This window comes from Hoplias malabaricus, chromosome 5, assembly GCF_029633855.1.
Source record: "Hoplias malabaricus isolate fHopMal1 chromosome 5, fHopMal1.hap1, whole genome shotgun sequence".
Classification (NCBI taxonomy): Eukaryota; Metazoa; Chordata; class Actinopteri; order Characiformes; family Erythrinidae; genus Hoplias; species Hoplias malabaricus.
The window spans coordinates 17,164,305-17,179,967 of record NC_089804.1 but is presented as its reverse complement, the minus strand read 5'-3'; the positions used below and the strand labels follow the sequence as shown (position 1 = coordinate 17,179,967).

Sequence of the window (15,663 nt, the reverse complement as noted above, 5' to 3'; positions counted from 1 at the left end):
TGCACTATAGTGCTTTGTGATCAATCAGTCTGGCTCAGACCACATGTTGATTCTGCCTTGTTTGTTCTGTAGAATTTTTTTTTTAAAGCAATAGCTTAAGGCAATTTCCAGGAACATTCAATACCTGGTCTGAATCTGCCACATCGAGCTTAGAAATGCTAATAGTTCTGACCTGTTTACTTTCTAGCTCTTGGTATTTGAACTTTGAGCTTGTTGTCCCAGGCTGCAGTCAACACTTGTGGTTTTCTCTGTTAAGACGTTGCGTCACTGAAACTTCACTGACATCAAACGGCCATGTTTCCTTTTGTGCATTCACTATAATCTATTGCCACAATAGTTTTTTTCATCGGCTACTTAGACCACAGTACCATTTATAGCTTAAAAGATTCAATTATAAAAAGGTTTGAGTTTGTAGGAAACTTCGGAAGTAATAAACAAACCAGATAGCAATGAATGTTTGGCCCAAATGTTGCTCCTCATTTAAAGGGACACATTTGGTATTGAATGACTGAGCTGATTTAATATGTAATATGTAAATGTGACAATTAAATCTGTACTTAATATGTAATATAATTTCAATGGTCACAGCTCCATGGTCCTGGGGTTTGGGTTTGAGCCCCGCTCTAGGTGACTGACTGAGAAGTTTTGTGTGTTCTGTGTGGGTTTCCTCTTAGTCCTCCAGTTTCTTCCCACAGTTCAAAAACACACATTGATAGGCGGATTGGCTGCACAAGTGTGCATAGGTTTGAGTGGGTTTTGCCTGACAAGGACTGGCAGACCCCTGGACGGGTTTGGACCAGAGGCGATTGCTCTAAGACTGCAAGGGAAGCTCAGCTTCCCCTAAAATGTCAAAAAATAAGTGATCAAATATATACTGTTGTGTGTACATGTCATTGAATAAATATGCACTACAACGCGCTCAACTTTTGTTCAGAATCAGCTTTTTATCACTGGTAAACACGCGGCTTTCCTCTCAATCATTCCCGCAGTTTCACAGTGCTTTAAACAGTGCTTTAAACGCTGAGCGTCCACAAAGTTCAATAGCGAAGTAGCAAAGTGCAGCGAAACGAGACGAGTCATTGGATAAATGCTGGGCTTTGTCACGCCCATCGGACGCTCAGCGTCTCTGGGGGTCTATGGGGCAGTGGGCTGGCCTCGGCTGGCCCGAATGCTCAGCTTCTGCATGATGATTGGATGATCTGTCTGAGGCTGAATCCCTTTTTGATTGACAGTGAAATGAGCGATTCAGCGATCCTTTGGTGTAAAGATCCGTGGGAGCATTACATTTTCATTCTGTTCTGAGTTGAACCGGAGACTTTTTTAATCCTCTTAGTGGCATTTTCTTTGTTAAAAAACGACAAGCGACAAATCGAGCGTCTATTTCTGGTGAGTTTTTTGTAGCTGCTTGTGTTTGGAGACTGACTTCTATCACTCTTTCTGACTTCTATCGCAGTTTCTGTCCAGTGGGTGCTGCTGAGCCCCTCCACCGTCACAAAGCACTCACAGGCGGACACACTTCACATGGGCCAAGACCGTCAAGCAGCCTAGCTCTGCTGGCCATTGAGAAGACACTAGTCAAGTCCCTGGAAAAGACGCCTTGTTGGTACGACAGGGTCATAGATCATTTTCTTGAAAAGGAACGAAGGGTAGAATTTATGTATAAATAAACCGACACATTTTATGATGTAGGCCGAAATTGAGCTTCCCCTCCTTGAAAGACCAGAATCCGCCACTGGTTTGGACCCACCATGACCCTGAATTGGACAAGCAGCTACGATTGAATGAAAAAATAAATGAATAATTTCAAAGGTGTGAACAGAGTAGCTCTGTAACACCTAGCCAGCTCTTTAATTTACTGAACAATAGAGAGTCACTGTTTAAAAATTTGTTCTTGTAATTGTTATTTTTCTATGTAATGCTGCTTTGTGACAACATCATGTTGTAAAAAGCATTATATAAATAGACCTGACAAATGAATTGTGACTGTTTTTAACTAAAACCACATACATCACCACAAAAAAAAAAAAAAAAAAAAAAAAAAAAAAAACTATTAGGGATTTTTATTAGGGATCTTTTATTTTGTGTTCACAAAAATAAACAATTCATATATCTGATAAAGAAAAGGAGGGAAACCACTTTAAAAAATAAATAATGAACATGTGATGTGATGCACTGTAGACGTGTTGGGTGTTTATAATTTGCAGGAAATACTCATAGCTCCCATTCCTAAATTTTAGGGATTGTCCCTATATTCAGGTTTTTCTCACCCCGATTATCCTATATATTGTAGAAAGAGATATTTAAAAACATCACACTGCAGGTACAACATATCACTAAATTAATTCAAAGTGCTTTAGGGTCTTTTTTTTTGTATTTTTTTGTCTTTATTTTCAAGGTAGCTGATTCTGTATTCACAATTGGAAGATTGACAGAAAGTCTCAGAATTGAATCCAAACCAGAAACCAAAATCCAGTTGGCAATATTTCTTTTAAAAATAGGCCCATCTCAGTTTCACTCAGAACATTCAAATAATCAAAGGCTACAGGTCAACAGTACAATACCAAGGAGTATCACTCAGTTGCAATTATTGTACAAGCAACAGTAATCAGGTTTAACATGGAGGCTGTAGGCACTAGTTCAGGAGTAATAGCTGCCATCATACATACCTAGCTAAGTGTTAACAGACAATCTGGAGCTTCCATGATTTCATTGTTCTCTTCTCAATAACATGGCAAAATTATGACCACAATATTTCTAAACAAACTGGCTATAAGTGCAAAAATGGCTGATCCAGCCTTAAGAAGCCACTCACCTCTAAGGGCAGTCAAATCTCAGCTGGCACACATGCAAGCAACAGTTTCATAACATGGAGGATGTAGGTGAAATACTCAAATACAGAAAGCAGCGATAAATAATTCTTGTTGAAAACTGTAAATGTATTGGCTTTACATCATGAAATGTATATGGTTTTCATTAAAAAAATAATCATTCCAAATGTAATGCTTGCAACGCATTCTAAAAATGAGGACAAAAGCATGTTTGCAGCAGTGTTATATCACCTTTCCTCTTAAAATTAATTCAACTTAATTCTGCCACCTATCAAACTACCAAAATGTGTCTTTGGACTGTGGGAATAAAATGTATAAAAAGTATCCAGAGGAGGCCCACAGAGACACAAGGAGAACCAACCAAACTCCTCAAAGACAGTGACCAGAGGCCTTATCACAAGGAGACAGCTTGCCATGTTGAAATAAGCCTGAACTTCCACTTAAAAGATGTTTTAAAGGCAGTCTAAGTTGCTTTGATAATCTTTAACATTTATGTTGCAAGTTACTCCTGCCTAAGGCACTAAAACATATATTAAAGGATAGCCTAGAAAACATGGTGTCTCCAATGAACTGGAGAGGTTAAATCATCAAGACAAAATACATTTTTACACATGCATCACTTCATCTCAGATGAGCTCAAACCCAGAGGGCTCTGCAGAGACATCGGCAGCATATCTGGACCTTGCTGACGTTTGGGTTCCATGGTTATATAGTAAGCAACAGTCAATGAAGCAGCAAAAGGTGTATATTGGCCACAAATTTAACCAAGTATTTCAGAGTTCTTGCAGTGTTTTTTCAAAGTTTTAAATGCAATGGCATCTGAGGGATCAAAGGTCCATGCATCCAGCTTTTTGCTTGCCTTTTAAACACTACTATAGCAGTGAAATAGGTTTTAAATTACATGAAGTACTTGCAATCATCTTGCTCTAAACTGTTGGAATATACATTGATGCATTGAAGTAGTGAGACTCAGCTAATCCTTTCTCCTCTGACATATTCCCACAATTTGGGATGTGTTGCAGGCATTGCTTTTCAAAATACTTTTATATTTACAAAAACACTAAATAGCACAGTGTTCCAAATGTTTAGAACTGTACTCTTTATGGTAGGGCAGTATCCAGTTAGTCAATCAAGTGTGATGTGTAAAGTGCTTTTTAATGTCGAAACAGGTAAAGTCACACCAGTGCCCTTTCAGCCAGGAGCTGGTGGAATGAGATGTAAAATGATGAAATCAGTGCACAAAATCAGTGCACAAATGGGGAAAGCTTCTAGTGCCAGAATGCAGGCCTGCTGTAGGTGGCACCAGGTGAGTATGGGCAGTTGTAGTGGCAGATGCAGGAACTGATCATCATGATGGCTTGATGGACAAGGTGACCGCCCCGGCAGTGAAAAGGTACAATGATTGTGTGAGTGCTGTAAGGTGTGCAGCAGCGGCCATCTGTGCAATAACCGCAGTACCGTGGCCGGTACAAACGTGTGCTGTAGCAGCCCTGGTGGACCAGCCGCATGGGAACTGCTGACCTGTAGCTGGACTGGCATTTTCTTGGCCACTGAAGGGGAAAAAAAAGAAACAGCTAAATTAAAAGATAGGTTCAACATTCCATTGTTTTTTAGGTAAATCATAGTTTTTAGCTTTTGAAAATAAACCAGTTTAGATTAAACACAGAGGTGTCACTTTTTTCATTTCTGAAACTGATGCTAGAATTTTTAGGTTTCGTATAAATACAACCATTCATTCATTCTTATTTATTTAGACCAGTTTTCATGGATAGGGACAGATATTTACTAATTATTGGCTTTTTACATTCCCCAAGGACATCTCACCCAATACGCTAAGGGATGGTCATCCTATCTAATAGTTACAGGCAAAAAAATAAGAAGTGAAGAACATGAGGAGCATTGGAACTTGTGTGCACACCTTACAGGCTGAGAGATTTTTCACTACAGGTTAAATCTGGAGTGGGGAAAATGAACACTGAGTCAGGTGTCCCAGGCCATTCATTCTTCCCACGCTGAAAACTGATTGGATAAACTGAGGTTTAAACATGAGACTACTGTGTCCCTTCTGTAAGTGTGAGATTATGATTACCTGATCTTAGGTGTTTTGTGATCAGGATTATTGTGAATATTGCCTGATGGCTACTTATAACAATTTATTTGTAGTTTAATCCTTAAAACACAAAAACCGTGTTACTTTCATGACAATTTATCTTAGCTCCATGGCTTGAGAAATGGTTGTTGTAAAGTTACGCTACATTGCACTATGCAGCAAATTTACCAGTTTTAAATCAAAATTATTAGTGTTAAATAATATATATTTAATCATTATTGTGTAGTCTGCTGACCAGTTATTGCCATTCTGCTTAGAAATGCAAATACATATATTTGAATACAAACTAGTCTCCCGATATGGACATATGTGATATCATCAGAATTCTAAGGACTCAAACTTTAATAATTATTTAATTATTAAACATTGGACTTTCATCACTGAGTGGCTTCCAAGCCCCTCTCAATAACAGGGATGGAGCACAAATCACACAAATAGAGCTGTAACTCAGAAAAGCTTTTCCCAAAAATTACAAAACTTCACATTCATGACCAATATGAGAATCAGATGACATGATTAAATTGAGGTGCTACTGCATTCCTAGATGGTGCTATAACACAAAAAAAGCTCATGCTACAATCATTGTCCTATTGTAGCACACCTTGTTAGTGGATGCTAGTCATATTTAACCAGAGGCGATTGCTCTAAGACTGCAAGGGAAGCCCAGCTTCCCCTAAAATGTCAAAAAATAAATGATCAAATATATACTGTTGTGTGTACATGTCATTGAATAAATATGCACTACAACGCGCTCAACTTTTGTTCAGAATCAGCTTCTTATCACTGGTAAACACCTTTCCTCTCAATCATTCCCGCAGTGCTTTAAACAGTGAGGACGCTGAGCGTCCACGGAGTTCATAGCGAAGCAGCAAAGTGCAGTGAAACGAGACGAGTCATTGGATAAATGCTGGGCTTTGTCCCGCCCATCGGACGCTCAGCGTCTCTGGGGGTCTATGGGGCAGTGGGCTGGCCTCGGCTGGCCCGGACGCTCAGCTTCTGCATGATGATTGGATGATCTGTCTGAGGCTGAATCCCTTTTTGATTGACAGCGAAATGAGCGAATCAGGCCGAAATTGAGCTTCCCCTCCTTGAAAGACCAGCATCCGCCACTGTATTCACAGTAAGGCCCTACATAAGTCTGTGAAGTTGGGTCTCAATTGGGCTTTATTTGTTTCAGTTAATGCTGAAAGAATATATAAAGCTCCACACATGTTGCTTCATTAAAATATTGCAGCAATGGCATGTCCAAACTTTTTGAGTATTTACCTACAAGCAGTCTGGATTGTGACAAGACCAATTTGTTGATACAATGAAGATCCAGCAATTACTTTCCAAATACCTGACAAATGAGGAAAAGCATTTTTTGAAAATAATTTTAATTGCATATTTTTGTGACACTATGCAGAGTAGTCACAAATGTGGAAAATGTGAATGATGCCCATTAGTGGCTAGCATTATGAAATGTATGTACTTTGCCAAGTTTCATGATTATTGGACCTTGATATGGTTGTAAAATAGCTGCTGAAATCAGCTGTCAATGGCAGACATGTTTTTTCAAATATGACATCATCATCATAGAATCTGATAACTGATTGCTCGGATACCATCAATAGGATAATCCTGTGTTGTGTAACAATTTTTTAGTTGTTATAGCACCCCCTAGACTTAACTTTGCATCATAACATAAGCGTATCCTAACATAAGAGAACCCTTTAGGGTTCAACCATGTGAAGTTTTGTAACTTTCGGGGAAAGCGTTTGTGAGATATAGCTGTATTTGTCTCATTTTTAGAATGCGAACTCCACCCATGTTTTGGGCGGAGTCTGGAAGACATGCAGTGATGAAATTCCAACACTGTTTTGATAGTTATTAAAGTTCATTTTCTTAGGATTCTGCTGATACCACATATGTCCATATGGGATATATTTCCAGGGACTTGTTTGTGCCTAAAATATTATTCAAATTAGTTAAAAATCTAAATGCAGAAGATATAGACTAGTTTTGTAGGGTCAGACGTGAGGAATCAGGAGAAAAAAAGTATTTTGTTTCTACATCACATGGGATAGAAAATACAGATCTTGGCACATTGCCCTTTGCTATAGCGCCTCTATAAGGCCAATCAGTGTCATTTTTGTTGCCCACCAAGATGCACACACGCTACATCTACCTTTCAAGTCTGGTGTTTTTATGGCCTACGGTCTCTTCTGTACAAGAAGGTTTTCAGGAGAAAAATCAGAATAAGAAAAAGAAATATCCTTACAAAAGCAACACAGTGCGTAGAACCCTAAGAATACAATTGCAGTTACAATACATAAAGCACCATATTAAAAGAAAACAGTAAAACGTACACATGGACAGTGTTAGACTGAGCAGGGCAGGTATGGATAGGGCTGGAGGTAGATTATGTACAAGTGTAAAGAGATATGATTTCAGATTAGATTAAAATATGGACAGAGATATAGAATGTTGAGCCAGTGGAGGAAGTAAACTGCAGAGTCAATGCACAGATCTAGAAAACGCTCAGGCACCAAAGCCTTGCAGATTAAATGGAGGAATGGTGATTAACCCATCAGTAAAAGACCAGAAGGTATGGGAGGGTTTATACACAGCAAATTCATCAGTGTTAAATCAACACCATTAATGTAAAAATGTAAGCTTGTCAATACTCTCAGTGTTAATAATGCTTAACAATGGCGAATTTGCTGTGTAGGACATTAGAAGATCAGAGAGAAATGAAGGAGAAAGATTTAAAGTTTAATAGGTAACTAGAAAAAATTTAATTGAATGTTATATTTATCCGGAAGCCAGTAAAAATGGGTATATTATGGTAATGTACTTGGGTGTGGGTAAGAAGACCATCTGGATTTTGTGAATGGATGAGGAGCAGATACCAGTTAGAAGGGAGTTGCAGTACTCCAAATGGCTGCAAATGAGTGTGGATAAGGGTTTCAGAGAGAGAGATGGTATGCAAGTGGATGAATGAAGTTTTAACTACAGAGTGGATATGGGTACTGAACGGAAGTGTTAAATCGAGGAGATTATGGACGAGAGATGAAGGAGACACAGCTACATCATCAATGTAAATCCAGAATCCAGAAATAGCTGATAAAATGTACAGATACTTTGCTCACCATTACCAACTCACCCTTAAACTGATCATACTGGGCATAGTGTTTCACAAACTCCAGTGGCACTGTTTTGTCTGATCAACTCAGACCAGTTCAACACACACTAACATACCACCACCACACATCAGTGTTACAGCAGCACTGAATATGATACAACATGCTCTTTGGTGGTCTTTTAGGGTTCCTGAGCATTTAAGAACATGGTGAAATGGTGCTAAAAATGTATGCAGAGCAACAGATGGACTACAGTCTGTGTTGTGCGTTCAGTTCTCCCTGATATGCCCATTAAGTCAATGTCAAATATTTTGTCAGGCTGTGGTTTGCTGACTTCAGGTTGAACTTGCCAGAAGCAGGACTTACCACTGGACTCCTAACAGGGAAGGTGTAGCAAGGTCGGACCTTGCACAGTCTGATTTGTTTCTCCAGCTTGCAGGCCGGGTTCTGGTTGGTCACTCGTGTGGATATCCCCGGGCCACAGGTATGTGAGCAAGCACTCCACTCAGTGCTCTGCTCTATACAGTTCGAGCTGGGACTGGCTTGGAAACCAGGCATGGCAGGAAGTGACTGGTCAGGTCTATTAGCTGTAATCATTCAAAAGATAACAAATACATTAGAGCTGCACATCCCATGTAGATAAGGGCAACTGACTCTTTTTCAAAACTTGTACCTAGGACAGATAGCTACCAAAATACACTCACTGGTTTCATGGTAAAATATTAAGCCAAGTCTTGGGACCAATTGGCAAAGCAACTTTAAAACCAAGTTTAGGAATAACACTTGAACATGTCTGTAGGTCCAAAATTTTGCGGGAACCTTCTCTATACCCTTTATTTTTTTCAACCTTTGGCAGCAGAAGCAGCTTCTAGTTTTCTGGAAAAGCTGTACAGATGCCCAAGTATTGCTGTAAGAATCATTTAGCCAAAAAAACTCAATCATGCTCCACTTGCTGGAAGGCTTGATTCTCCTCTATCACACACTTGAACATATGCCCTGTGTTTTATTTCTGGTTTTAACTTGCCCTTGACCACTTTACCTCGTCAGGGACTCCTAGACTTAATCCCACCTTAAGAATAATTTCATTTCTATGTGCACTGAAGTTCATTCATTCATTATCTGTAACCGCTTATCCAGTTCAGGGTCGCGGTGGGTACGGACACATTTGAGTCACTCCACCTACCAACGTGTATTTTTAGACTGTGGGAGGAAACCGGAGCACCCGGAGGAAACCCACACGGACATGGGGAGAACACACCAAACTCCTCACAGGCAGTCACCTGGAGCGGGAATAGAACCCAAAACCTCCAGGTCTCTGGAGCTGTGTGACTGCAACACCACCATGCCACTGTGGTTAGGTTATGAAGAATTACTATTTGTTCAGCCCCTCCCATCACTCATTGAAATCTATACATTTTAATCAATATGACAGTGTAGAGTCCATAGCCTACTAACCTAAGGTGCAAACCACCAAAGAAATCTGTTCACCAACATACATATTTGTGTTTGTTGCCAAGGGAGAGTATGTTCCAATTAAAAAACCTGGTCCTCCTTGACCCCTCCTCCCCTTGTACTTAGTGGCCACATGTGTGATGCTATGTATGCTAAGTTTGGGCATGGGCAAGTTAAAGTCAAACTGAAACACAGATATGGTTATCTTAGGCCCAAGTGTAGCTTTTACAGGGTCCCATTCTATTGGCAATGTTTTTTTTGTTGACACAAGCTATGAGAGCACCATTGAATTAGCCACATTCACTAGAAATATGAAAAGGGTTACATTTGGACATTGTACAAACAAACTAAGAATATTGCCATCAGTAAATAAGATTGGTTTATAATAGTAAAATGTGATTATCATCTCAAGCTAAAGAACTATGTTCTCATTGTTGCCCAAATGAAACCAGCAAAAGCTGATGGGAAATCACAAAGAGAAAAATCTGTGGCTAAGAGATATGAATCATTTTTTGGCAGAGTTTGCAACATGCAGCTCTGTGTAAACTCCCTTGTTTTGTATACAAGAACTTGAAGAACAAAATGTACCGGTGTTGTTTTACATGACTTGGGTGACATGTTTTGAAAGTGGTCAGATTTTTTTGTTAGACTCACTGAAATCTATTAGAAGTACTCCCTCTCTTGGCTGTTGGGCTCTATCTTGGCAAGCAATATTTAATTTAAAAAAAAAAAACTCAGACTGGAATGTTAATGACAGGCCTCAGATAAACCCCACCTGCACTGGATTGTCCAACAACTTGGGTATGAAACTTTATGAAAATAAATAAATAAAAATGTCCCCTTAATGGCGGGGGAATATAAATCCTTTTTTCAATTTTTTTTGAAAATCATTATCCAATGCACATCCTCTAACACTGTTCTTACATTTGAGCAAAGACTAAATGAAAAAAAAAATCTCTTAGCACCTCCTGGTACTCCGGTTTCCTCCCATGGTCCAAAAACACACGTTGGTAGGTGGATTAGCGACTCAAGTGTCCATAGGTATAAATGTGTGAGCAATTGTTGCTCTGTGAAGGACTGGCGCCCCCTCCAGGGTGTATTCCTGCCTTGCACCCAGTGATTCTGGGTAGGCTCGAGACCCTCTGTGACACTGAACTGTATAAGCGATTACAGACACATCCTCAGACACCAAACATGTCTCTGTTGATGGGTTGCATTTAGGCTTAATAGAATCAATAGAGTGTAAATATGATTTTATTTCCTTGTTTACCTGTTTGTGGATCCTGAAACAGGCTGTTGTCCATGTGGTCACATACCCACTCCTTGCAGCATTTTCCTGGCAGCTGTACTCTCTGAGGGTGAGGGCAGTCTGAGGTGGGCAAACGAATGTCATCCTTGCAGAGGGGAATACAGGTCACTCCTCCAGCTACACAGCGGCACCGAGTGGCACAGGATGGCTGGAAAACCTCTCCATCCTGATATGAGATGCCGTTCAGCTCACAGCCCAACTCTTCCTCACCTGTGCAGAGATGAAGCCATTAGCAAAGAGGACTACAATAAAAACATAAATTATTTTTTTTAAATCCTGTCACTGTCCAGTGAAAATTATGACTTATTTGTAGAACATCAGCTACTCTTTACCACTTAGAAACAAATTTACAGTGGATGGACTTTCAAATTTAAGACCACATAGGCCAAACAGAGGGGGGTTCAATAAAGCCACATCACTGGTCATAGCCCATCTCGGTGGTGAAATAATGAGCTAAGCTTGTCCAAATACAAAATGACCACATTACTGTTCCTCAGTAACAATTCTTTGAGTTGCTGCACTATATTGCCAAAAAAACTCACTCAGCCAAATCATAGAATTCAGGTGTTCCATTCACTTCCACAGCCACATGTGTATAAAACCTAAGCACCTAGGCATGCAGACTGCTTCTACAAATGTTTGTGAAAAACTTGGTTGCTCTCAGGAGCTTCGTGAATCGCAGCATGGTGCCGTGATTCGATGGCGTCTGTGCAACAAATGCAGTCATGAAAATTCCTTGCTTGGCAGAAAATCTTATACTATTGGAAAGTCTGTTAATTTCACTTTTAAATGGCCTCATTGGTAAGGAACATGCACTTGTAGAATGAGCAGTAGAGCTGAGCTCTTTGGCACTGGCAGAGAGGATTTGGCAAATTTTTCATGGGGGCAACCCACATACTCAGCTCTACTGCTCATCCCACAAATGCATGTTTCTTACAAATGTGGCACCATTTAAAAGGGAAATTAACAGGCTTTCCAAAGGTATAAGACTTATTTCCAAGAAGCATTGTTACAAAATAAATAATCTGCCAAACACAAATTTCCATACTTTCTGTGTTATGCTTATGTGTGTGTGTGTGTGTGTGTGTGTGTAATATTTTGTTAGACCTTGTTTGGGACATGATGAGCTGTTCTTATTGGAGGGAAAATAAACCCTTGGTTACTCACGGACACACTCTCCGGGTTCTCCTGGGAAGCTGGCACTGTAATCACATTGCAGGCCATGCTTCTTGTCACAAATTAGCACTTCACTGCAGGACTCTCCTTTCTGTCTTGCACAAACCCGACAGCACCCACAACCATCCAGTACTAGTGGGACATCTTTAGAGCAGATTGGCTCAGAGAGGGGGCACTGGCATGTCCCATTACACTGTTGACAACAAACCTGGGGCTGTGGAGAGATAACAGCATAGTGCAGTCAGGCCTTGAGCTAGCCGATAAACTATAAGGGGATATCAGCAATTATTGAGAAATAGTTTAACTACTTTTGGTTCTATTTTCTCTCTTTTTTTTTCTTCCTCAATGCAAAACAATTGAAGGACCTGGTATTTTACCCTTTCATTCATGTATGTTTAGCAAGCTGAAGATTGCCCCCAAGGGGTCAATATTTGCCCTCAAGTAGCTTTTCTGTGCATCATTTCATTCGACGTAGAGCTGTTTTAAAAGTAACTACAATTGCTAGATTCAAATACGTCTGCACCTGGTTGAACGTATAAACTGCGAGGGGGATAGAGATTCAGGTGGAGTTCTGCTGCATCATTATTTGTCTGTTTCATAACAGATAAACAAGGGGGCAGCCATGGCCTAATGAGAGCAGCTGTGGCCTAATGGTTAGAGGACAGGTTGCTGGCTCGACCGGCAGGAACATCCATGTCTAAAGTGCCCCTTAACCCCAAATTCTCCCCATAGGATGGTTGTCCACTTCTCCAGGTTGTGTGTGTGTGTGTGTTCACTACAATGGATGGGTTAAATGCAGAGGCCAAATTTCATTGTACATTTGTACAAAAATCATAAAGATTAATGTGGCTAGCAGGGTAGTACAGTGCAGCAGAATGCAGTGACAAAGAGAGTAGTGCCAAGATAGTGGATGCTGTCCTCCAATACATATAACAGAGCAAATACAGCATCATCAGGAACAGGGACGCTAGATAATTTGCATGCAGTGATGTGTCCTCCTTATTTAATACAGAGACACATATGCCCCTGTAACACAAAAGAACCTGAGGGGCCCTGCAGAGGTTGAGCAGACCACAAACATGTTTCTGTTTGGAAATTTTAAGTAAGATTCTTGTATTTTATTACAATTCAGTGATTAATGAGGGAAAAGTGTCTTGGGGTGACGTTTCTCTTTAATCGGTCTTGGATTTGCTTTCACCATTTCTTTTTACATGAATGCCATCGTAATGACAGTCTCATTAGTGTTTTGCTGAGAGTGAAATTTGATCTTCCTTGGAAATACAAAGCATTGAGTGAACATAAACAGACTTCAGCAGCAGAGCTTGCCCAGAATTCACAGCATTTATTTGGATTTGTTCAAACAAATTTTATGCAGCAAACTACTCAATATATTACACTGATCAGACATAACATAAATGCCACTTTCCTCTACAGTCAGTGTACTATATACTCACTAGTTAGCCATAACATTAAACATATATCCTTGTTATCAGTTCCACTGAATATATGGTGCACTTGTAAACAATATTAAAATGCAGTGACTGAAAAGGAACTAGAGATGTCTTCAGTAATCCTGATTTTTCCATATTTTAATTACTTTCTTTTTAAGATAACATCCAAACCTGCACATTACACAGAGGCCTGTTTACTCTAAAGCAGGGAAGGTCTTCACAGGACAGTTACTATTTCTGACACCACTGGGCAAGTCATGAGGGACCTCCACTTTTTATTTGCCACCTGTGAAATGGACCACAGGTGCCAGGAACACAGAGCAGTGTTTAGCAGACACTTGGTTTGGCTGATATTCAGAGTGGAAGAAATTACGATGGCATTTAACGACAAAAGCAAGAATGCAGCTCAATCCAAATGGCTACTGACGGAGTGCCAGCCCATTAGGCTTCAGTTTTCACCACCACACAGTGTTCCATCTAATGTCAAACTTTGTGCCCTCAATTTTTAGAGGCTCATATGTGATTGAGTGAAAGACTGTAAAACATATAATTTTACTCCTTTTAAATCTTTTTATGTGGAGAATTACATTTCAGAGTTTTGACTCACTCAGGCTTGGGGATTAATTTTGGGGGGATATCTCTTGTGAACCACTTACGGTAAGAGTTCCCAGACTCTAGAAGTAATATAAATATGCTTTCAATTACAAAGTCTAAAACAGAGCCTTCCAACAGAACAAAGTTAGATCTAATAGGCTGGAGAGATTCTTTCATCTGCTCGGAAAACATTCTCTGGGATTGTAATTCCATTGCTTAAAACACAATGTAATAAATTAAGCTAAATTGCACCACTCATTTGATAAATTGTGTGTAGTTAACAGCATAACAGTCTGTTTATTCATAGTTTCAGTAACCTCATACAGTAAGCCATATCTGCTCACATAGTTCAACAAATATGTGACTTTAATACAGAAACAATGCAGGTATTTTTTTTCTGAGCAATTTTAGATTAAAATGTTTAACCCCTTTAAGCCTAGGACTTGTTTACACTGTTAACACTAGTGAAGTTACTGTGTAGTTTCAAAATAACACATTCATTTGTAACCGATTTTCCAATTCAGGGTCACGGTGTGTCCGGAGCCTACCCGGAATCACTGGGTGCAAGGTGGGAACACACCCTAGAGGGGGCGCCCGTCCTTCGCAGGACGACACACAGTCACATATTCACTCACACCTACAGACATTTTTGAGTCACCAATCCACCTACCAATGTGTGTTTTTGGACGGTGGGAGGAAACTGGAGCACCCGGAGGAAACCCACGCAGACACAGGGAGAACACATCAAACTCCTCATGGACAGTCACCTGGAGCGGGGCTCAAACCCACAACTCCAGGTCCCAGGAGCTGTGTGACAGCGACACTACCTGCTGCGCCACCGTGCCACCCAGAAATAACCCAAATTAGCATAAATAATGACTTAATTAGGATAAAATGTTAATTCACAAGCCTGCAGATTTAAGGGATCAATCACAATTGCACAGGCAGAATTTAGACCAGCAACATCAGATCATAAATCTGCAGGCTTGTAAATGAACATTTTGCAGTTTAAGGGGTTAATCACAAGTGTACTCACCTGGCAGCACAGGTAGAGCAGAATTGCCAGCAGAAGTGCATGGGTTTGTGGCATTTGGACGTCCATCCCAGCCAGCACAGTGTCCTGAAGTGTTATGTGTGAAGCTGCTGGGGCCACTGCTTCCTGGCCAGACATTTATAAAGTCCCCCCACCTCTGATGTCATGGCCTGCCTGCTGTGCAAACAGTGGCTGGCCGGCAATCAGAAATGTTTCAAATTCCACATCCCGGCAGGCTGAATCCACTCCCCACTCACTCTTGCACTACAGTTCAACAATAAAAACAAGAGCTGTGGAGCAAAAGCAGGCAGGGTCAAACAACAGACTCTTGCTCAGACCTTGCTGCTGCTGGGAAATGAGGGCACATGCCTGACTTGTGGGTGGGGGGTGGGTGGGGGGGGGAGAGGAGGGCTTGTAATGAAGGCCTTTTATTGGGTAAATTATGGTGAATTTGAGTCAGTATATAATCACTGGCTAAATTTTTTTTAGCCTGATTCAATCTGGCAAAGCATAAAATCTGAAAGTGAAAAAAATCAAAGAGATGCGCTCATGCAGAAGGAGTCTGAGGAAAGTGTTCCACTTAAAACA

The 15,663-nt window shown here is 40.4% G+C and overlaps 1 protein-coding gene across 1 annotated transcript; it reads right to left on the bottom strand.

Moving 5' to 3' along the window:
• Positions 1 to 2,163: 2,163 nt before the first annotated feature.
• Positions 2,164 to 15,316, bottom strand: ccn5 (cellular communication network factor 5). Its single transcript, XM_066671834.1, has 5 exons — positions 15,079 to 15,316; positions 11,989 to 12,211; positions 10,783 to 11,031; positions 8,427 to 8,647; positions 2,164 to 4,378 (listed from the first exon to the last, which is right to left on the bottom strand). Exons 1-5 carry the CDS (start codon positions 15,211 to 15,213, stop codon positions 4,097 to 4,099), a joined length of 1,110 nt encoding a protein of 369 aa, XP_066527931.1. The 5' UTR covers positions 15,214 to 15,316; the 3' UTR covers positions 2,164 to 4,096.
• Between the last annotated feature and the right edge of the window lie 347 nt (positions 15,317 to 15,663).